The sequence below is a fragment of the Notothenia rossii genome, assembly GCF_949606895.1.
Source record: "Notothenia rossii genome assembly, chromosome: 8".
NCBI classification, from domain to species: domain Eukaryota; kingdom Metazoa; phylum Chordata; class Actinopteri; order Perciformes; family Nototheniidae; genus Notothenia; species Notothenia rossii.
In genome coordinates, this window is record NC_136906.1 from 81,702,480 (window position 1) to 81,728,059 (window position 25,580).

At 40.6% G+C, this 25,580-nt stretch overlaps 1 protein-coding gene across 2 annotated transcripts; it reads right to left on the minus strand.

Annotated features, from left to right (window-relative positions):
• Positions 1-428: 428 nt before the first annotated feature.
• LOC307016981 (NLR family CARD domain-containing protein 3-like) lies at positions 429-25,580 on the minus strand. Of its 2 annotated transcripts, none has more exons than XM_079646392.1 (7): positions 25,453-25,580; positions 19,315-19,594; positions 15,726-17,499; positions 15,466-15,639; positions 15,145-15,318; positions 2,412-2,458; positions 429-1,098 (listed from the first exon to the last, which is right to left on the minus strand). In XM_079646392.1, the coding sequence occupies exons 2-7, from the start codon at positions 19,583-19,585 to the stop codon at positions 563-565; spliced, it is 2,976 nt and encodes a 991-aa protein (XP_079502518.1). In that variant the 5' UTR covers positions 19,586-19,594; positions 25,453-25,580; the 3' UTR covers positions 429-562. The 2 variants fall into 2 exon arrangements, with proteins under 2 accessions (XP_079502518.1, XP_079502519.1); XM_079646393.1 differs by having other exon boundaries at positions 25,384-25,494.

A 25,580-nucleotide genomic window follows, 5' to 3' on the forward strand; every position in this document is an offset into this window, starting at 1 on the left:
TTAATTCTATTTAGGGGCGCCTTTCAAAGCACCCAAGGACACCTTACAATTCATAACATATTCCAAGGAAAGGTTTTAAGACAGTACAAAGAATGCAGTCCGGGTGATGTTTTTTATGCGGGGTGCAGATGAGAGGGAGCTGTCCAGAATGACACCAAGATGTTGTGTTTGAGTTCTTGATAAGCCATTAAAACAGTCAAATAAGTGTCTCCTGTGCACCAAATCATACCCATCTGTTATGGAAAAATAAAGTATTCCAAAAGTATTCTAAAAGTAATCTGAATACGTAACTGTAGCTGTATTCTGATTACTTTCAGAGCATGTATTCAGTATTCAGTAACTGATTACATTTACAAAGTAACCCTCCCAACCCTGCCTAGAAGTGATCCTTCGCTCCTTTATTCAACTTAATGACGATCACTACAGTCTTCAGTATCAGCTTTAATACGTTGCTTCGAGAAAACTTTATTACAGACACAATCAGTGAGACACATGGTAACCAATGAGAAGCCTCGATTTAAAACACCAACATTTAAACCCCAGGACAGGAAGTGGTCTCCTCCTACAGAGGACACAGAGACGCTGAGGAGTCATCGAACCAAAGCCCAAACCCAGCGTAGAGAGGTTCAGTGAATGTGGTTCTGAAGGTGTGGAGGTGGATCAGTCTGTCAGAGGAGACTCTGTAGAAGGAGAGAGAGCCAGCAGGGTGATCCAGATACACTGCTACTCTACCAGAGGAGGGGGAGGAGGAGATGTGCGTTTCTTTGTTATTGTGACAGACATAGTAACCTCTACGAGAGCAGATCAGACTCCAGGACTGATCATTCCCTCCAAACACACAGTCCTCACTGTCTCCTCCTCTCCTGCTGATTCCTCTGTAAGTCACTGATATGAGAACCCCTTCTTTCCACTCAACCTCCCAGTAACAGAGACCAGTCAGAGCTTCTCTACACATCAGCAGAGGCCAGGACTCAAACCTCTCTGGATGATTAGGATATGGCTGTGGCTTCTCCCACACAGATGTCACCTTCCTGTTGTTCCCAGACAGTTTGAGGTATCTGAATACTGTGTTTGAGTCCAGGGTGAGTTCACAGGAATCTGATGAGAGACACAGACAGCAGTTTATCATCAGACTCACCTGAAGGCTTTGCTCTCTGTTACGGCCCGTCTACACTACAGGCATCAAAAAATGCTTTCAACGCTTCGCCCATTCACTTGAATGGGGTGACGTAGAAGATTTTTAATCTTCGCCGAACTGCATTGTGGGGAGCATGGCATGGCTTTGCAAGCATCACGAGCATCTATCGGCATCAAAAGTTCAACTTTTGAGGCTCGATGCTTGGCATCAGCCAATCAAATCCCGTTTATGCAAATCCCGCCAGTGCAAGCGCAGCCAATCAAACCGCGTGCAAGCTGGGAGAGCCAGACCGCAGTTCATTTCCTCATATTCCAAACGAGATATTACGGTAGCAAATCACCCGGTTCTTTACGACCGGAACTATTTACCGGGATACAAACCGGAGGAACCAGGCATGGAGGGAGGTGGCAGATACAGTGGGTGAAACTGATAGTTTTTTCGCCTGTTTGGAGAGTTTATATCCAGTTTACTTCGTTTTAACATTGCTATTGCTTTGTATGTCGGGGGCGGGAGATTCATGTGATTGGTTGCTCGCAAAAAATCACCAAGCTTCAGACACGCCCAGCTTCAAGATCTTTTCATGCCTGTAGTGTAGACGGGTATGGTACGTCTACACTACAGGCATCAAAAAATGCTTTCAACGCTTCGCCCATTCACTTGAATGGGGTGACGTAGAAGATTTTTAATCTTCGCCAAACTGCATTGTGGGGAGCATGGCATGGCTTTGCAAGCATCACGAGCATCTATCGGCATCAAAAGTTGAACACATTTGAGGCTTGATGCCAAGCATCACGAGCGGCTCGATGCTTGGCATCAGCCAATCAAATCCCGTTTATGCAAATCCCGCCAGTGCAAGCGCAGCCAATCAAACCGCGTGCAAGCTGGGAGAGCCAGACCGCAGTTCATTTCCTCATATTCCAAACGAGATATTACGGTAGCAAATCACCCGGTTCTTTACGACCGGAACTATTTACCTATTTACCGGGATACAAACCGGAGGAACCAGGCATGGAGGGAGGTGGCAGAGACAGTGGGTGAAACTGGTCGTTTTTTCGCCTGTTTGGAGAGTTTATATCCAGTTTACTTCGTTTTAACATTGCTATTGCTTTGTATGTCGGGGGCGGGAGATTCATGTGATTGGTTCATTCATGTGATTTTTTCATGCCTGTAGTGTAGACGGGCCGTTAAGTGGTCCTTTCTATAAAGCTTCAAGATCAGTCATATTCTAATGAATAAATACCACCTCCATCATCTGTGACTGATCCACACTTACACTTCCTCACACCTGGTTTCAACCTCTGCTCTCCACCATGGTCCAGCCTGGAGGGAGAAACACACATGTGAGAAACAGAACAGCGTATTGTTAGAATAACGTATTTATCAATGTTCATAATAATGACAATAGATCCTCTGTGTCCGAAGGGAGCAGGTGCTTATTGATCCCCCTTACTTACTGCTGATCAGTGATTATCCTTTCAATCATCTCTGCAAGTTATTCCTACTTACATATTTACATTTATACATTTACAATCATTTCTCCTCGTCAATCTCATTTCTTTATTAGTTTCTGTTTACAGCATTCCACTTTAGTTCTTCAAGTCTTTATTCTTCCTCTTCCTCTTCTTATTTCAGCCAATACTTTGGCTCTCAGTGACATCAGCATACTTTCAGCTGCAGATATCAAACTATTCAGCCTGTTCAGCACATGATGGGAAACGTTCAACTTTTTCAAAATATTTTATACTTTTCAAAATATTCAGCTTTTTAAACTCTTTTTTTAACATGGAAGTCAATGGGAGGAGCCTTCAAATCCTTGTTTACCTTGTGCCAAATGCTACTCCTTCCACATACTTTCAGCTAAAGACTTCATTCCAACTTTAAAATGATCACAAGACCTTCAGCTATATAGTCGTTCTTCAGATTTTTGATATATTTTACACGTTTTGACTTATCAACGTTTAAGTTTTGGTAGATTTTCAGGCCGTTTTAGATTTTATAATGGGTGTCTATGGGACGACTCTTCAGAGCTAGAGTGCGTGACATCATCACTCAGAGCCAAAATATAAACTCTATTCAAATAATTTCATCAGATTTCAGGAGCATAATTAGTCTGGCCTGCTCAATTGCCTCCATCATATCAAACGGACCCGCCGTTCTGGTCCAATAGTGATCTGAGTGACAAAAAGTCCACCTAGCTCCCAATAGACTCCCATGTTACATTGTTCCGGATCTTTCTTCAGAACAGAGAGAAGTCCACTTTAGACTAACTGCTCCCATTTCCACATTTTACACACAAAACCTAAAAAACAAACATATATCAGTTCATTGGGGTTCCCTGATGCTCACGGTCTGCAAATGTTTTTTATAGGAGCCATATTTTTTTAACAGTTGGCAAAATTGTCAGATATAATCCTCAATGCATTCTTAATGGGACTCAGTTCTGCAGTTGGTAACCATGGTGTTGCTGGGCAGATTGGGGCCACACACCTGAGTGACATCATCTAATCAGAGCAGACACGCCTACAGACAGACTGGTACACACACACACACACACACACACACACGCACACACACACACACACACACACACACACACACGCACACACACACACACACACACACACACACACACACACACACACACACACACACACACACACACACACACACACACACACACACACACACACACACACAAACACACACGCACACACACACACACACACACACACACACACACACACACACACACACACACACACACACACACACACACACACACACACATAAATAGGTGTTTGATAATGTTGTCACCATGGTAACCTTTGATCTCTGGGCTTACACACACAGGTGTCTGTAAACATTCAATCACTACTACTTACATTTGATATGTAACTCCTTCAGCCTACTTTCAGCTACAAACCATTCAACTATTAACTTATTCAGCTATTTCAGGACATTGAGGCTATACATGTTGTTGTTATACCTTTTTTAAACCTTTTATTTTAAATATTAAGCTTCTTCACTATTTTTCCTCCTCTTCCAGTTTACATTACATTACATCACATTTAGCTGACTCTTTTATTCAAAGCGACTTACAATAAGTACATTCGACCAGGAAGATACAAACTTGAAGAAATCAGAATCATATAAGTTCATCAGGTTTCATAGAGCTAAACATTTCAAGTGCTACTCAACTGGCTTTAGATAAGCCAGCCCTTTATTAGTATATAAGTGCTTTGTTAGTAATTCTATCTCTGGAAGTGGAGTCCAAAGAGATGAGTTTTCAGTCTGAAGAAGATGTGTAAGCTTTCTGCTGTCCTGATTTCAATGGGGAGCTCATTCCACCATTTTGGAGCCAGGATAGCAAACCCACGTGTTTCTGCTGATGGGAACTTGGGTCCCCCTCGCAGTGCGGGTGCAGCGAGCTGTTTGGCTGATGCAGAGCGGAGTGCACGTGCTGGGGTGTACGGTTTAACCATGTCCTGGATGTAGGAAGGGCCAGATCCATTCACAGCATGGTACGCAAGTACCAGTGTCTTGAAGTGGATTCTAGCAGTTACTGGAAGCCAGTGAAGGGAGCGGAGGAGCGGCGTGGTTTGGGAGAGTTTAACATTTCACTTTCTAGTTTTCAACAAAGTCATTGCAATGCATTTGAGCTGTAACAATTTGATTCAAATCATTTCACTTTTCTGCATTTCTCCACTAAGTTTAGCAACACACTGACTTGGTCTCTGTAGCTAAAAGCAGCTACCATTCAGCTAATAACATATTCAGCTTTTTCTGCATGTTCAGCTAAATTCAGCCATAAATGTTCACAGTTTACAGCATTCGCACGCATTTTCTGCAGGAAATGCATTTTCTAGTTCTCATAGTTTTCCAAAGAAGTGTTTCTGTGCATCCTTTAAAGTGAATGATATGTGTGCTTTGTTTGAACTCCTGCTCCAAACCGCTCCATGAACCCCCCCCCCCCCCAGATTGTTCTGCTCTTCTCAGAGTTCTTCTGACCTTGAGTTGTTTCAAATGTAGATCTCCTCTCAGATGATACCCCCCCTCTCTGTCTATGAACAACGTCTGTAGTTTCCTAGGAAGTAGATGATCTCTTGCTCTGTACATGATGCACTTTGAAATGTAACCAGATCAGTAAACTTCAGTGTGTGACTTCAAGAATAATGAATGAGTGTGTTCAAGATATCCAGCATTATTGATTACTCTTATACAGGGTATATGCAGGAATCCTGAATTCAAATTTAATACCTTTTAAGACCTTTTTTAAGACCCTTTCCATACATTTTAAGACCTCATCGCAACTTTGAGTTCTAACCGGTTACATTGGCGACACACTTTACCTCACATTTACTATATTGATTGTAAGATAGCAAAACTAAACAGAGTGCAGACAGACTACTGAAGCCTTCTCTCCACATGAACTTCAACCTCTCTTTGAAGGTCAGGTTTAATGCAGTATGCTGCTTTGTTGCTTCTGTACTCTGTCCTCTTTCATTCCAGTAAAACTCCTCAAAAAACATTAGAAACCAGTATTTGACCAATAAACAAAACAATTGACAAAACTTTGAACTATGAATTATATTAAACTTTGGTGAGCTTCAGCGGGGTAATGCCATATAGGAGCTCCCTCACAAATACCCAGGGGTTAAATTGGGGTGCGGCTGTCCGGGGCTAAGCCCTGGCACATAGGACGATGCTCTGACGTCATCACCCTCACACATTTTTCATATGTTTACAAAAAAGGATATATGTGTTAAGACTTTTCTCGTTCTTAATATAGACTATATTAGGGTCTATATGTGTTGACTTTACTTTAAAATAGCAGATCTCTGTGACCGGATATAGTTTGGCTTAGACCCCGGCACCACGAGGACGCATACGGTAAAACGCATACGCAAGCGCAAAAAAGGCTTCCGTTCACACGCATTCGATTCATTAATGTGTCCGTTCACACTAGACCGCTGCAAATGCTGGAAACGATGTAGTACATATGTCATGCCTGTAAGTGGCGCTGCTGCCGCCCGAAATACACCAAAAGCAGCGAAGAAGAACCCGGAGCATGGTTGCCATGGTTGCCCTTCTGTTTATTCTCCTCGGTGGACGGCGTGTTCTCCTGCTGTATCTCTCAGGTAGTCCACCAGCAGATGAAAAACACCCACCTCTCCGCCTCTTCCAAGGAACGAGGGGACCGTGCGGCAGTTTCCCTAAAAAAAATGTTCCGCCGGTCAACATGTCCGTTAAAGTTTAAATCTTCCGTACAAAATTAGGAAAGTGCCGGTCAGAGGTCTTCTTTGTTATTTATTGAGCTTTAAAACAAATTGATAACGACTCTGTTCTCTGTATAATAATATAATAATATTTAATAAACGGTGACTGCCTCTCTTTTCCTCCCCCTCTTCTGACAGCCCAGCAGCAGCAGGAGACGTGGGGAGAGGGAGGCGGGCTCTTTCATCGTTATCAGAAAATGATCATATAGGGCACACACGGAGCCGTTTGACCCCCAGAGCGTTGCGTATGCCGGTCTTCCCACCTTGGGACCCGTTACCGTAGTCGTTTATTCCCCCCCCCCCCCCACACACAGAGCGGAGCAAGGCAACGAAACTTAAAATAATAAGCAGCATTTTACGGCGCGCTATGCATGGGGCCGCCTTGTGGGGTTTCCCGACATGTCGTTTCAGTAAATTAAAGAGTGTTTCATGTTGTCGTTGCTGTGGGACTTCTTAATACCTTGGAAAATGCCATTTAATACTTTTTAATACTTTTTAAAAGCCTTAATTTTCGCCAAATTGATTTATCAACTTTTAATACTTTTTAAGACCCCGCGGACACCCGGTTATAGCCCTTTTTTGTAATGTGCATAACGGCTGTAGGTTGGTTTTTTGTTTCCCCAGATCTCCACACAGTAACTCAGACATGGTGATATGAGATTATCACACAGAGTAGGGCTGTGCGATTATGGCAAAAATCATTATCACGATTATTTTTGTCAATAATTGATATCACGATTATTAAAAAATGATTATCCATTTACTTTGAAAACATCCATTGATTGAAAAAAAAAAGTGAACCGTATGTTTTTAAGAGTTTATTACCCTGAACTTTAAGTATAATTCAACTGAAAAAAATAAAATAATAATAATTACATTTAAAAAAATAAAATAAAAATAATAATCGTTTTATTTAGATTGCGTTGTTTTCGTAATCGTTGCAAGCCAAAATCGTAATCGCGATTACAATACGATTAATTACACAGCCCTAACAGAGAGTATATCATGATGTGAGCAGTGGTGTAGTGGGCGTTGGACGCGGGGGTACGACGTACCCCCACTTATTTGGAGCATGATCTTATTTTTTTGAAAGTCTAATAAATATAAAATCATTGCCAGTCTTATCAGTTGCAAGTGTGTATTTGTTGTAATAACGACAACAACATAATACATTTCACAGTAATTACAATAACAAATAAAAACGATTTCCTTAAAAAATGATGATTCGTCATCATGCTCGTGACCCCGTGGCGAGCTGGGGGTGTGTCACTGACACTCCCACTGGGGGGCCAGCTCGCCGCCCGCCGGTTTTGGGGAAGCTCTTTCCCTCAAGAACGTTAACGAAAAAGCTCTATAATGGCAGGCAAACATTTTTTACTTGACTTATTTTCTAAAAAGAATATAATTCACAAGAAGAAAGAGGCTAGCAGCACCGTGTGTGTGTGTGTGTGTGTGTGTGTGTGTGTGTGTGTGTGTGTGTGTGTGTGTGTGTGTGTGTGTGTGTGTGTGTGTGAAAAGCAGCGCTGTCTGCTTATTTGCAATGTAGGCTAGGCCTAATCAGAATAATTTCAAGTCCAGATTCAATGTTGTTTGCATAAGTAGGCTATATTTTTCGTTTCGTTTATTTAATAAGTTCATTTCAGGACAACTTTGGGAATTTTGTTTGTTTGTTATGGGTTTTAAATAGATTTTTGAAATTGGAGATAGAGATAGAGATAGAGAGAGAGAGAGAGAGAGAGAGAGAGAGAGAGAGAGAGAGAGAGAGAGAAGCAGTGCTGTCTGCTTGGTTGCAATACTGTAGCTTATGAGGTTAAATTGTTAACATAGGCTCAGGAGCATGGCCACGCCTAAAACTCCGCCTCAAACCACGGCCACCCCTATTTATATCCGGCAAAACTTCCGGCCACTGCTTGTCTCCATCTTCTCAACCCACCCTCCCTCTCCCTCCTACCCATACAGTTCCCCTTCCGACTCACACCGAGCGATACATCCATCAATCCCTTCTTCCCTCCCTCCCCTCAACATCCCTCATCCCTACAGCCCTCATCCTTACATCCCTCATCCCTACATCCCTCCATCCCTCATCCCTCCATCCCTCATCCCTACATCCCTCATCCCTACATCCCTCCATCCCTCATCCCTCCATCTCTCATCCCTACACCCCTCCATCCCTCCATCCCTCCATTCCTCATCCCTCATCCCTTCATCCCAACATCCTCTGCCCATCAACATTTATATTCATATACTGTACATACTAACATCTTAATTCCAGGTATCGTCTGGGGGCCCGTAATCAGCCCACGCAGATCATGCCGGAGACGGAACCCCCACTCTGAGTCTCCCACTGCACGGACCACAGTTCGTCCTCCCAGATCATCCCTTCACCCCCCTCACATCATTTACATGTTACTCCAATAAACTTACAAACATCACACTGTTGTGGCGTGGTTCCTGCTAGTGAAATGCAACTTAGGCCAATAAATTGTTGATGTAACTTATGTGCCGGTGTGTCCATGGTTTTGAGTCTGGGTGTGTGTTGAGCGCAGCGCCGTCTGCTTTTTGCAGTACAGTAACTAAAGTAGGACTAAGCATACCGGTAGTTTCTGTGGACCTGTGTGCCCGTTTTGTGAGTGCACTTGTGTGGCATTGTTTGGGATGAACTAATTAAAATAGCGGCCCCCCCAGGAAAAAAATGCGATGTGAGTGTATCAAACAGAGTATATCATGATGTGAGTGTATCACACTAAGTATATCATGATGTGAGTGTATCACACAGAGTATATCATGATGTGAGTGTATCAAACAGAGTATATCATGATGTGAGTGTATCACACTAAGTATATCATGATGTGAGTGTATCACACAGAGTATATCATGATGTGAGTGTATCACACAGAGTATATCATGATGTGAGTGTATCACAGAGTACATCATGATATGATATGAGTGTATCACACAGAGTATATCGTGATGTGATGTGAGTGTATCACACAGAGTATATCATGATGTGAGTGTATCACAGAGTACATCATGATATGATATGAGTGTATCACACAGAGTATATCGTGATGTGATGTGAGTGTATCACACAGAGTATATCATGGTATGATGTGAGTGTACCAAACAGAGTATATCATGGTATGATGTGAGTGTATCACACAGAGTATATCGTGATGTGAGTGTATCATACAAAGTATATCATGATGTGAGTGTATCACACAGAGTATATCATGATGTGAGTGTATCACAGAGTACATCATGATATGATATGAGTGTATCACACAGAGTATATCGTGATGTGATGTGAGTGTATCACACAGAGTATATCGTGATGTGATGTGAGTGTATCACACAGAGTATATCATGGTATGATGTGAGTGTATCACACAGAGTATATCGTGATGTGAGTGTATCATACAAAGTATATCATGATGCGATATGAATGTATCACACAGAGTATATCATGATGTGATATGAGTGTATCACACAGAGTATATCATGATGTGATGTGAGTGTACCAAACAGAGTATATCATGATATGAGTGTATCACACAGAGTATATCATGATATGATGTGAGTGTATCACACAGAATATATCATGATATGAGTGTATCACACAGAGTATATCATGATATGAGTGTATCACACAGAGTATATCATGATATGAGTGTATCACACAGAGTACATCATGATATGATGTGAGTGTATCACACAGAGTATATCATGATGTGAGTGTATCACACAAAGTATATCATGATGTGAGTGTATCACACAGAGTATATCATGATATGATATGAGTGTATCACACAGAGTATATCACGATGTGATGTGAGTGTATCACACAAAGTATATCATGATATGAGTGTATCACACAGAGTATATCATGATGTGATGTGAGTGTATCACACAGAGTATATCATGATGTGAGTGTATCACACAAAGTATATCATGATGTGAGTGTATCACACAGAGTATATCATGATATGATGTGAGTGTATCACACAGAGTATATCATGATATGATGTGAGTGTATCACACAGAGTATATCATGATGTGAGTGTATCACACAAAGTATATCATGATATGAGTGTATCACACAGAGTATATCATGATGTGATGTGAGTGTATCACACAGAGTATATCATGATGTGAGTGTATCACATAGAGTATATCATGATATGAGTGTATCACACAGAGTATATCATGATGTGAGTGTATCACACAGAGTATATCATGATGTGAGTGTATCACATAGAGTATATCATGATATGAGTGTATCACACAGAGTATATCATGATGTGATATGAGTGTATCACACAGAGTATATCGTGATGTGAGTCTATCACATAGAGTATATCATGATATGAGTGTATCACACAGAGTATATCATGATGTGATATGAGTGTATCACACAGAGTATATCATGATGTGAGTGTATCACATAGAGTATATCATGATATGAGTGTATCACACAGAGTATATCATGATGTGATATGAGTGTATCACACAGAGTATATCATGATGTGAGTGTATCACATAGAGTATATCATGATATGAGTGTATCACACAGAGTATATCATGATGTGATATGAGTGTATCACACAGAGTATATCATGATGTGAGTGTGTCAAAGAGTACATCATGATATGATATGAGTGTATCACACAGAGTATATCATGATGTGATATGAGTGTATCACACAGAGTATATCGTGATATGATGTGAGTGTATCACACAGAGTATATCGTGATGTGAGTGTATCACACAAAGTATATCATGATGTGAGTGTATCACACAGAGTATATCATGATGTGATGTGAGTGTATCACACAGAGTATATCATGATGTGAGTGTATCACACAAAGTATATCATGATGTGATGTGAGTGTATCACACAAAGTATATCATGATGTGATGTGAGTGTATCACACAGAGTATATCATGATGTGAGTGTATCACAGAGTACATCATGATATGAGTGTATCACAGAGAGTATATCATGATGTGATATGAGTTTATCACACAGAGTATATCATGATGTGAGTGTATCACACAGAGTATATCATGATGTGAGTGTATCACACAGAGTATATCATGATGTGAGTGTACCACAGAGTACATCATGATATGATATGAGTATATCACACAGAGTATATCATGATATGATATAAGTGTATCAAACAGAGTATATCGTGATGTGAGTGTATCACAGAGTATATCATGATATGAGTGTATCACAGAGTATATCATGATATGAGTGTATCACACAGAGTATATCGTGATATGATGTGAGTGTATCACACAGAGTATATCGTGATGTGAGTGTATCACACAGAGTATATCATGATGTGAGTGTATCACAGAGTATATCATGATATGAGTGTATCACAGAGTATATCATGATATGAGTGTATCACACAGAGTATATCGTGATATGATGTGAGTGTATCACAGAGTATATCATGATATGAGTGTATCACACAGAGTATATCATGATGTGAGTGTATCACAGAGTATATCATGATATGAGTGTATCACAGAGTATATCATGATATGAGTGTATCACACAGAGTATATCGTGATATGAGTGTATCACACAGAGTATATCGTGATGTGAGTGTATCACACAGAGTATATCATGATATGAGTGTATCACAGAGTATATCATGATATGAGTGTATCACACAGAGTATATCGTGATGTGAGTGTATCACACAGAGTATATCATGATGTGATGTGAGTGTATCACACAAAGTAAATCATGATATGAGTGTATCACACAGAGTATATCATGATGTGATGTGAGTGTATCACACAGAGTATATCATGATGTGATGTGAGTGTATCACACAGAGTATATCATGATGTGAGTGTATCACACAGAGTATATCATGATGTGAGTGTATCACAGAGTATATCATGATATGAGTGTATCACACAGAGTATATCGTGATATGATGTGAGTGTATCACACAGAGTATATCGTGATGTGAGTGTATCATACAAAGTATATCATGATGTGAGTGTATCACACAGAGTATATCATGATGTGAGTGTATCACAGAGTATATCATGATATGATATGAGTGTATCACACAGAGTATATCATGGTATGATGTGAGTGTATCACACAGAGTATATCGTGATGTGAGTGTATCATACAAAGTATATCATGATGCGATATGAGTGTATCACACAGAGTATATCATGATGTGATATGAGTGTATCACACAGAGTATATCATGATGTGATGTGAGTGTACCAAACAGAGTATATCATGATATGAGTGTATCACACAGAGTATATCATGATATGATGTGAGTGTATCACACAGAATATATCATGATATGAGTGTATCACACAGAGTATATCATGATATGATGTGAGTGTATCACACAGAGTATATCATGATGTGAGTGTATCACACAAAGTATATCATGATGTGAGTGTATCACACAGAGTATATCATGATATGATATGAGTGTATCACACAGAGTATATCACGATGTGATGTGAGTGTATCACACAAAGTATATCATGATATGAGTGTATCACACAGAGTATATCATGATGTGATGTGAGTGTATCACACAGAGTATATCATGATGTGAGTGTACCACACAAAGTATATCATGATGTGAGTGTATCACACAGAGTATATCATGATATGATGTGAGTGTATCACACAGAGTATATCATGATATGATGTGAGTGTATCACACAGAGTATATCATGATGTGAGTGTATCACACAAAGTATATCATGATATGAGTGTATCACACAGAGTATATCATGATGTGATGTGAGTGTATCACACAGAGTATATCATGATGTGAGTGTATCACATAGAGTATATCATGATATGAGTGTATCACACAGAGTATATCATGATGTGAGTGTATCACACAGAGTATATCATGATGTGAGTGTATCACATAGAGTATATCATGATATGAGTGTATCACACAGAGTATATCATGATGTGATATGAGTGTATCACACAGAGTATATCATGATGTGAGTCTATCACATAGAGTATATCATGATGTGAGTGTATCACATAGAGTATATCATGATATGAGTGTATCACAGAGTATATCATGATGTGATATGAGTGTATCACACAGAGTATATCGTGATGTGAGTCTATCACATAGAGTATATCATGATATGATTGTATCACACAGAGTATATCATGATGTGATATGAGTGTATCACACAGAGTATATCATGATGTGAGTGTATCACATAGAGTATATCATGATATGAGTGTATCACACAGAGTATATCATGATGTGATATGAGTGTATCACACAGAGTATATCATGATATGAGTGTATCACACAGAGTATATCATGATGTGATATGAGTGTATCACACAGAGTATATCATGATGTGAGTGTATCACATAGAGTATATCATGATATGAGTGTATCACACAGAGTATATCATGATGTGATATGAGTGTATCACACAGAGTATATCATGATGTGAGTGTGTCAAAGAGTACATCATGATATGATATGAGTGTATCACACATCATGATGTGATGTGAGTGTATCAAACAGAGTATATCATGATGTGAGTGTATCAAACAGAGTATATCATGATGTGAGTGTATCACACAGAGTATATCATGATGTGAGTGTATCAAACAGAGTATATCATGATGTGAGTGTATCACAGAGTATATCAAGATGTGATGTGAGTGTATCAAACAGAGTATATCATGATGTGAGTGTATCACACAGAGTATATCATGATGTGAGTGTATCACACAGAGTATATCATGATGTGAGTGTATCACAGAGTATATCATGATGTGAATGTATCACACAGAGTATATCATGATGTGTTCTCCAGAGTGTGTCTTGCTTTCCCCAATAGTACAATAGTCTTAGCCAGTTTAGCTTTGACATGATGGATATGAGGTTTCCAGCTGATGTTGTGCTCTAACACCAAGGAACTTGTTTACATATATTCTTTCTATGTTTATGTTGTCTAGGATTAACCTGAGGATTTCTTTGATGTTTTCCAAAGAGCATAATCTTTGTTCTGCTTATATTTAATGATCATTTTTTCTTATCAAACCAATGTTTGACTTTAATCTCCATTAGCTGTTTCAAATTGTCACCAGAACAAAACATATTAGTATCATCTGCAAATACAATACATGTCAATATATTTGATACTCTGCAAATATGGTTGATGTATATGATGAACAGCTGTGGACCCAACACAGACCCTGGAGGTACTCCACAAGTTATGTTCATGTCTTCTGATTTATGTTCACCTATTTAACAAAGTGTTGTCTGTTGCTTCAATAATCTCTCAGCCAGTCTAATCCCACCCTCTAATGCCATACCTTTCCAGTGTCAGTAACATGTTGTGATCTATGGTGTCAATGCTTTTTGTAGGTCTATAAATATTCCCACTGCTTGGGGATCATAAATGTCAAACAGAATCTCATCTCAACATATTTAGCCATTGGTGAGATATCTCTGTCAGAACCAAATTCATAAACTGACAATTATTATCCTCTCTAGAGCCAGGAAAGCAGTGGCTCTGATGTTTGGACTGAATGGCTGTTTCCATGTAATAAGACTTCAAGGTTAACTCACTGCAGTGAACATAATCAAGGGAAATGAGACGTCCTTCATGATGGAAGACCAGAAATGAAGGAGATGAAATTAGAAAAATATGAGGAACCTGCAGTCAGTGTGTCCATACCTGAGTGTCTCCAGTCTCCAGAAAGGATCATCCAGTCCAGCAGACAGCAGCTTCTCTCCTGAGTCTCCTGGATGATTGTAGCTCAGGTCCAGCTCTCTCAGATGGGAGGGGTTGGATCTCAGAGCTGAAGCCAGAGATACACAGCCTTCCTCTGAGACCAGACAGCCTGACAGACTGGAACCAGGGAATACAGTAAACTCAGTGCTTTAAAAAGTCACGTCAGCAGGAAAATCATACAGAGGTTGACCATCATCATCAACATGAACAAAAAGGTGAATGAAAATAATTGAACTGCTTCAAATTAAAAAGCTGAACTCTGACCTGAGAGTCTCCAGTTCACAGTGTGGACTCTCCAGTCCAGCAGACAGCAGCTTCACTCCTGAATCCTGCAGGTTGTTGTTACTCAGGTCCAGCTCTCTCAGACTAGAGGACTGGGAGCTGAGGACTGAGGACAGAGCTGCACAGCTTCTCTTTGACAGGTTACAGTCACTCAGCCTGGGGAAAGATCAGCAGTGAACACAAAGAGTTATATTTTCATGTCTCAACCTGTTCCTAGTTAAAGTAGTTTTATCTCCACTTACAGAGCTTTCCTGGAGGCTTTGACCACTGGCAGCAGCCTCAGAAGAGCCTCCTCTGAAGCAGAGTATTTCTTCAGGTCAAACACGTCCAGATCTTCTTTTGATGACAGTAAGATGAAGACCAGAGCTGACCACTGAGCAGGAGACAGATTATCTGTGGAGAGACTTCCTGACCTCAGGGACTGTTGGATCTGCTCCACTAGAGAATGATCATTCAGTTCATTCAGACAGTGGAACAGGTTGATGCGTTTCTCCAGAGACAGGTCCTTTCTTATCATTTTCTTGATGTATTTCACTGTTTTCTGGTTGGTCTGTGAGCTACTTCCTGTCTGTGTCAGCAGGTCATGTAATAAGGTCTGATTGGTCTGCAGTGAAAGACCCAGGAGGAAGCGGAGGAACAAGTCCAGGTGTCCGTTTGGACTCTTTAAGGCCTGGTCCACAGCACTCTGGTAGAGATGTGTTAGTTTAGGTTTGGGTCTGAAGACTTTAGACCACCAGGGGGCCATCAGGTTGACTCCAGAGGTGATGAAGGTCAGATGGACATGAAGAGCAGCCAGAAATTCCTGAACGCTCAGATGGACGAAGCAGAACACCTTGTCCTTGTACATTCCTCTCACCTCTTTAAAGACCTGTGTGAACACTCCTGAGTACACTGAGGCTGCTCTGATATCGATGCCACACTCTGTCAGGTCGGACTCATAGAAGATCAGGTTGCCTTTCTGCAGTTGCTCAAAAGCCAGTTTTCCCAGAGACTCCATTATCTTCATCCTGGTCTCTGGACTCCAGTGAGGATCTGTCTCAGCTCCTCCATCATACTTGATGTTCTTCACTTTGGACTGAACCACCAGGAAGTGGATGTACATCTCAGTCAGGGTCTTGGGCAGCTCTCCTCCCTCTCTGGTTTTCAACACCTCCTCCAGAACTGAAGCAGAGATCCAGCAGAAGACTGGGATGTGGCACATGATGTGGAGGCTTCGTGAGGTCTTGATGTGGGAGATGATGGTGCCGGCCTGCTCCTGATCTCTGAATCTCTTCCTGAAGTACTCCTCCTTCTGTGGGTCAGTGAACCCTCGGACCTCTGTCACCATGTTCACAAACTCAGTGATCTGATAGGCTGCTGCAGGTCGTGTGGTTATCCAGAGGCGAGCAGAGGGAAGCAGCTTCCCCCTGATGAGGTTTGTCAGCAGCACATCCACTGAGGTGGACTCTGTGACATCAGTCAGGATCTCAGTGTTGAGGAAGTCCAGAGGAAGTCGACTCTCATCCAGACCGTCAAAGATGAACACAACCGGGAACTGATCAAACCTGCAGATTCCTGCGTCTCTGGTTTCAGAGAAGAAGTGATGAACAAGTTCCACCAAGCTGTACTTGTTCTCTCTCACCACATTCAGCTCTCTGAAGGTGAATGGAAATATGAACTGGATGTCCTGGTTGGCTTTGCCTTCAGCCCAGTCCAGAGTGAACTTCTGTGTTAAGACTGTTTTCCCAATGCCAGCCACGCCCTTTGTCAGCACTGCTCTGATTGGTTTACCTCTTTCAGTTGAGCCTTTAAAGAGGTCTTCTTGCCTGATGGGTGTTTCTGATCTGTCTGGTTTAGTGAATGCTTGTTCGATCTGTCTGATCTCATGTTCCTTGTTGACCTCTCCGGTGTCTCCCCTGGTGATGTAGATCTCCGTGTAGATTTCATGTAGGGGTTCAGATTTTTCCATTAATTTGATATTTTCAAATGTTTCCTTCAGGTTTGATTTGAGTTCACCTTGGCACTTAGTGAGAATATCTGAATGAATAAGAAAGACATTTACATGAAAGACACATCAAAGTATTTCCTTCTAATTGGACCAATTTCTGACAAAATATCAGGTTATTTTCCTTATATCAAGTCACTGGATATTGTTGCATAATTATCTGTACATTGTCCAGTATAAGTTCCACCCCACAGAGAACCATCTGTTTTCCCACAGAGAACCATGGCCCTAAACCTGACTGACTCTTATTCCTGCTGCTGGGAGACGAGGCACGATACCAGCAGATCCCAACACCCACTGAGGGTGTGGACATAGCTCTCTCTCCAGTTATACAGGAAGTGGATGGTTCTTACTGAGTCTCAGTATACTCCTGCAGTAGCCTACCATCTACAAGATACCCTGGGGTGTCACAATAATAACCCGCCCCTTCGTCACCAAGTCATGTTGGACGGCAAATGATACCTCCTTCCACCTGTAGGGGGCTGGGCCTTTAGTAATGACTAGGACAGAATCTGCAGTGAGCAATCCCAGTGAGGCTGAGCAATGTGCTCCTCTGATGTTTAGAGCTTACCCTAGAGTCCCCTTTAAAACATGACCCTGTCTGCCTCCATGCAACATTGATCACAACTGGTCAATGTTATGTCAGGACAAACCTCCACAGTGTGTCCCTGTGGCCCCTTCTGACCACCTGAGCAACAACAGCTGTTCTCCAAGCCCTCAGCTCTGCCTCCTGAACTCAGTGTGCATCAGTCCCATTCAACATCCTGATACTGAGTCAGCAGCTAACCTACACTGTGGCAAACAGCCGGGGTTCAACCATGACTCCCCCTCCTGAGATATCTGACAGTTCGGCAGGACAAACCTCATTCCAAACAGAATTGTCCGTTTCCTTGGAAAACGTAGCACTCAAGGACTCACTGCCATTTCAGACACAACTGATGACTTTCTGGTCATTCCTCTGATCCATCCCTCCCCAACACTGGCTTTTAGCATCACCCACTTGTATTACATATCTCCAATGTCCCACCAGGAGAAACTATAACAAATATAGCATTGGTGGTTCAGTGGTAGAATTCTCGCCTGGACGCCCGGGTCCGATTACCAGCCAATGCAGCAGATGGTGTTACTGCCGCAGTCTGTAGGAATTTGTGTTGGGAAACGAAGGGTGCCGGTTGGAGTCCTGATCGGACCAAAATTATACGGAGTATAGACTGGTTCCTGGAGAGGTTCCAGTTCACCTCCTGCCCTTCAGCAAGGCACAGAACCCCCAACTGCTCCCTGGCACTGGACAGACTGGCCGCCTGTTTTGCTCAGACCTCTCTCACCTGTCCTGTGTGTGTATTGTACTGTCTGTTACCGCAACCAAAGGAACAACTGAGGTGAATTTCCCCTTTGGGATGAAATAAAGCGTCTTCTCCTTCTTAATAACATCGGCTGGCGCATCATAACGACGTTGGATAGTGTCAGTACGGTCGGATTGTCAAAGCACAGCAGTCTCTTTTCCTAAGTCTTGATGAATCCTTCTTTCATTAACCCAAAGATGTTTTGGACAATTTTACCGAAACCCAAACTTCCTAATCCAGGAAAGGTAATTGGATTCCTAAAATGCTGATCTATAAAGGTTTTACTACCCCTCAACTGGAACCAACAGGGTGATCTTGCCAGAAACTAGTGACCCTGACCTCTCTGCTTTAAGGGGTACCTCAACCCCAACACCATGTGGAGGTGACGGTTCTCTGAGGGGTATATCAGGAGTCTAAAAATATGATGCATTGCTGTGAAAAATAAAATAAAAATAAAATAATATATATAGTTATATTTTGGTATACTCTTTTTTAAAGACCTACCTTCAGGGTCTGATGGGAATTTTGATAATTCCTCTTCTAGATCATTCCTCGGGATCTTCTTCAAAACTTCTCTGGTCACTTTGATGGTGTTTATTTCGTAGTCCCGAAGCATCAGATCCACTGTGTCCCCTCGGTCTGCTTCCTCTAGTTCACTCTTTGGGATTCCTGGGAATCCTAGGACCTCCTCCTGCAGGTACCACTTGAAGTCTTTAAACTCATTTCCCCCAAAATCTTTAAAAGTTTTGAGTAGGACTTCTCTAGGTGTCTCCATCTTTTCTCCCTGCAGAGCAAAGATACAGAGAAAGAACATCTTTATCTCACAGAACTATATATTGTTGTTTTGTATTTTTGTACTTTTGAAAACCATAACAGGCCTTCAGGATCCAAAGAACAGCTGCCATGTGACTTTGGATGGCTTCAATTCAGATGTCGAGTTAGAAAATGCCCTAATCGTCTCTAAACTTGTTTTAATACCTTAGACTTCACGAAAGACATTCAGGAAGTCAATCCTAAACTTGAAGACAGTCAGCAGAGTCAATTCTGTCTTTTTCTTTAATGTCTTGGTAACCTGACTTTAAAGAGCAGAAACTGTCTCAGTCAGATCATAAAGTGGTCTAGCACAGGGGTTCCCAAACTTTGCATGCCAAGGACCCCCATATAGCATTATCCTCTGGCAGGGACCCCCCCTGTTGCAATAGTTTTTTATCGATGTGTACATTATGATGGCAAATGTAAGAAATTAAACATACTGCTTCTTAATAAATATTCTTAATATATATTTGTATTAATAATTAATCATCAGATATTCTTCTATTAACAGTAAACATTTTTTGGTTTTTATCTTTTGTTTTTCATTCATTACATTCATTGTGTCTTCTGTTACAAATATTCTTAACAAAATATTAAACAGTAATATCAACAGTACATCTTTTTAAAGTGATTTCTGTCTTAATAATATGATATTGAACAGTAATATGAACAATAAACATATATTTTGAGCATTTTTGGAAGGGATTTTTGTCTTAATAATATATATATATATATATATATATATATATATATATATTATATAAAAATATATATATTATATATATATATATATATATATATATATATATATATATATATATATATATATTAGGGCTGTCAAGTTAATGCGTTAATAACGCGTTAACGCAAAACAAAACGCCACTAATTATTTTAGTATTTTTTTTTCCCCGGCCGCCCCGTAGTTTCAGAGCGCATCGAGTTTAAAATACCATCTACAAGCTGATGCTGACAGCCCCGCTCCTGCCGTCCGCTTGCGGCAGACCACACTTCCACGCTCACCGGCAGGCACCGACTGGCCATCGGGAAGACCGATCCCTAGGGATCCCTCCTCTGTTGCTCTCCCTGAGGTTTCTCCCATGTTCCCCTTTAAACTGTGGGGTTTCTCTGGAAGTGTTTCCTTGTACGATGTGAGGGTCTAAGGACAGAGGGTCTAAGGACAGAGGCTCTAAGGACAGAGGGTGTCGTATTGTCATACTGATATTCTGTACAAACTGTGAAGTCCACTGAGACAAATGTAACATTTGTGATATTGGGCTATATAAATAAACATTGATTGATTGATTGATTGATTGACCGGGAGGGTGTGTGTATGTCAACCCGGTATCACGGCAAGACGTGAACATGTGACGATTTACCATGCTGAGAGACGTGAAGATGTCACGATGTCGTCCCTTCAAACGTGACAGTTACACGGTATTGTTAACCAGTGGAGAAATAACCGGAAATGCAAAGCAAATGCTACCCCGACGGTCGGTTGTTATTGTCAATATTAATATAATAATGATTTATTTTTTAATAGTCACACTCGATTTCGCCAATGTTCTTGTTGCCCCAGCTGGTCGACACCTCTTTTAGCAGAAACAAAGGCTACGTTAATATATTAAATCGATGTTAATCCATGTGTGTGGATGTGGAATTAACGGACGTGACGTTGTGCGATTGAGTTGCCAGGCAACAGCTTCGGTTCATGTTAAGACAAACTCTTCAACTAGAACCGTAGTTATATTTAAAAACATGTTAGAAGGCCTCACAAAATACTTTAATGCAAATTAAAATGTAAATGTGAAGGAATGTGTGTACAACAAAATACATCTGTGATAAACGAAACCGGAAACTGACGTAGGCAAGATCCTCAGCTCGATGATTGGATGGTTTAGCCGCAATGCATGCTGGGATTTGGTGTTTATGTGATGTGAAATCTGAAAACGTTTTTTAAAAATAAAATAATACTTTATTCCGAGTGTGCTTGCTTTTCTCTTTGAAGGTCATCACATAACGGCATTGTAATACACGGTTCGGCTGAATTAAATATTACATATCTGCAGTAGTTCTCTATTTATAGAGCCCTGATGAGAGGACTTCTAGACAAACAGGAGAACTGCCGCCAAAACTGAAAACGTGACGTGGATCATAAATATATCAACAATTAAACAAAATCTTCAATTTCTTTTCACACAATACGTCTCCTTGCAGTATCAACACTAATTCGGCTGACTTTTATATTTGATGCAATCAGTAGATAGGCTGTATTTACACCATAAAGGTGCACAGCTGATAGAAAGGGACACCTGGTGGTTAAAGCACGTTATTGAATCTTATTATTTTATTATTAGATATTAATAGGATCCCTATAAAGTATATTCATTACTCGTTATTCTCTATTAATATTTAATTAAAGACTGTATATAATGAGTAGTTTGCACATCCCTTTCAAGATTTCAAGATTTTCGAAGGTTTATTGACAAATCATATTATACACAACTACGGTGTAGTTATGCAATGAATGAAAAACTTGGGTCGCAGGTTCCTCAACAGTGCATTACAAGACATCTATCAATATGTGTATATACAGTACCTCCACCATCAAACTGTCATTCTGCACATTTCTTATACTATCTACATACATCTTATAACACAACAACATGCTCATTCATTACCACAAGCTTTACATCACAGGTAGTTCCCCTCCTCTCAGATATTCAGGAACCTTGTTGAAGCCTCATCAGGACCTGATCAGCCCAGAATGTTCCCCACAGCCCCAGAACCACACACAAACCCAGGGTGTTGACTCCGCACACACAAACAGTCACTTCAATGTACATCCACAGGTAATCTACAGCCCTGCCCCCACAACATATCCCACCCAACTGAACGCTCAGTAACCATTTAACAAAACTTCTTTGTTAGGTTTAGAACAAATATAATTGTTTGGCTTAAAATATGTACGTTAATTACATGAAAGGAGATATGGACTTTATTTAACACGAGGTCTTTTGTGAACTGATAAGAAATGTGTTTTTGATATATCACAAAATAAGTTCCCTCATAACTAAATTACAATGCAGTTCAAATCTATGGGAAGAACATTTTTTTGTTATAATCATCATTTTTTGTATAGCCCAACATATATATAAAAATATGTACTTTGATATATTTTTTCGAAATTGGGCGATCTAGTCCCAGATGTATAATCTAAAATTAAAAAAAAAAGTTTGACATTTTCAAGGCTCTTCAGTGAAACCAGGTCAGTGTTGGAAGACGGGCCCTTCACACTCCTTCCCTCATTCAGAGTATTAAGAGTTGGACATAAAATCAGTCAGGACTTGTTAGAGCGGGTTCTGACATGCCCTGCTTTTTTCTCTGATGACGCGAACTCAGAGAACAATCAGACTCATTCTACCTGAAACACTGACAACACATGGAGATCTTTCTAAACTTGTCCACGCCTTTGTCTCCTCCAGGCTGGACTACTGTAACGCACTTCTCTTTGGGAATCCTAGCAAGAACATCCAGAAGCTGCAATACATCCAGAACAGCGCCGCTAGGATCCTGATGAGAGTGCGGAAGTACGAACACATCACACCCATCCTCAAATCACTGCACTGGCTCCCGGTCTCACTCAGGATTGACTACAAAAACACCCTCTTCACTCATCAGTGCATATATGGAAATGCTCCCTCCTACATCAAGGAACTGCTCACCCCACAAACCTCCATGAGGAACCTACGTTCAGTAAAGGCAAACCTCCTCATCCCACCAAGGACAAAACTGAAGACCATGGGAGACCGAGCCTTCTGCTCCGCTGCTCCGAGACTGTGCCCTCCCAAACCAGCTGAGGACACCACAGACTGTGGATGTTTTTAAAAAAGGCCTAAAAGCGCATCTTTTTAGAATAGCTTTTAACTCGATTTTTAAATCCCCCACATTATGCCATGCCGGCATGAATGTCACGGCTTTCATTATGTTGTTTTAATTGTTTTTAAATTGTTCTTAATTGTTTTGATTGTTTTTGTTGTTTTGTTTCACCCTTTTAAAATTTTGCAGCACTTTGAGTTTTGTTTACGCAAATGAAAAGTGCGCTTATAATCAAAATTAGGGCCGGGACTTTAACGCGTTAATTAAGATTAATTAATTACACAAAAATTAACGCGTTAAAAAAATTAACACATTTTAATCGCACTTATTTTTGCACCGCGGAACGTTTCTCACTGGATGAGTTTCAGGGGTACCGATTATACTGGAGCACCAACTAACGTTCATGACTTCAGACAACAACAAACCACAGTGAACAATAGTCAAACATGAACGAAGAAGCTGATGAGACCGCTTTGGTTGGCCCCGTGGATGGGACATTTTGTTTTAAAAAACGGACGGATGGAAGCGTCGATAAGAGCACGGTTGTTTGCAAATTATGCAAAAAGGAATTTGCACATCACCGCAGCACATCAAGCCTCAAGTATCACCTCAATGCAAAACATATAGCAGCTAGCGTGGAAGCTAGCGTGGACGTTAGCCCGACTCGGAGGACAAGGACCCACACCCAATTCGCGTTGATCAAACAGTGGCCTATGCAACAGAGAGATTTTATTTTTCATCAGGATATTGGAAGAATAGGAGGGATTGAGGTCAATCACTGGAACTTTTTTATTTGATTTTAAATGGTACACTTTGTGTTGAACTATTTATTATGTTGTTGGTGCAACTGGCACTTTATGTTGAACTGTTTATTGTTTTGGCCAAGGTTATTGAGAGAGTTGGACTGAAATTGATTAGATTTTTTAAATCAACTGTTGGTAAATCAACAAAGTCTGTTATGGCCTCTGAAGCAACAGAGAGATGTTTTCTAATAGTCAGGGTTTCCGATGTTCTGAATGTACTTGAAAGTATTGTGTTTTACTTCAGAAACAAAGTGTTATAGTTTACAGAAGGTCTACCTACCTATAGGCTACCTGAATCTCTGAAATGTACTATATTCCTAAATATGCTATTGCTACACTTTATGGCCAGTGTACCATCTTGAAAAAAATAAACAATGTTTTGTTGCTTTAGCTTATGTATTCAGTCATTATTCAATGGTATACTAAAATCCATGTGAAAAAAATTGCTTCTCACTGTTCTCAGGTCAGATATTTATATGTGATTAAAAATGCGATTAATTAATTACAAAGCCTCTAATTAATTAGATTAATTTTTTTAATCGAGTCCCGGCCCTAAATAAAATATATTATTATTATTATTATTATTATTATTATTATTCTGCTTTCACTCAGAGAGAAACCCTACACAATATTTCAGACAGATGTTCAAACAGACCCTGGATATGTTTGAGTTATCTTAACTAACCCTAATAAAAGAGATCTCGCTAAGTGGGTCCTACGATGCTGGTTATCAACTCAGTAAATCAACCAATCACAAAAACATGGAGCGTACTGACAGCGCAGCGTCATACTTCATGATTGAATACTAAACTATAATTTTAGACAAATATGAAGACGTTCAACTTTTAACATGACTTAAACACTTTATCCAGGATAAAAGCTGTACAGAACAGCTGGTAAAAAAAACTACCAAGTGTTTGAATGCGCTCATTAACAGTTTCATGATATCACTGCCTGTCTACTCACAGACTCTCTTCAGGTCTACTCACAGACTCTCTTCAGGTCTACTCACAGACTCTCTTCAGGTCTACTCACAGACTCTCTTCAGGTCTACTCACAGACTCTCTTCAGGTCTACTCACAGACTCTCTTCAGGTCTACTCACAGACTCTCTTCAGGTCCACTCACAGACTCTCTTCAGGTCCACTCACAGACTCTCTCCAGGTGAGGAGGAAACTCCGCTCATCTCTTCCTCTTCAGTCCTGAGTCTGCCTGCATCTGATCTGACGACGCCTTCACACCCTCAGAAATCCAGAGAGTAAAATCACGTCAGAGTCAC

What these genes read in the sequence shown, in the direction of transcription:
- LOC307016981 (XM_079646392.1), bottom strand. Translation starts at nt 19,585, where the DNA reads ATGGAGACACCTAGAGAAGTCCTACTCAAAACTTTTAAAGATTTTGGG. An exon ending in TGGAGACTGGAGACACTCAG is followed by an intron (nt 2,459 to 15,144) that starts GTATGGACACAC and finishes TTCTCCCTCCAG; the next exon opens with GCTGGACCATGGTGGAGAGC. An exon ending in GAAACCAGGTGTGAGGAAGT is followed by an intron (nt 1,099 to 2,411) that starts GTAAGTGTGGAT and finishes GTCTCTCATCAG; the next exon opens with ATTCCTGTGAACTCACCCTG.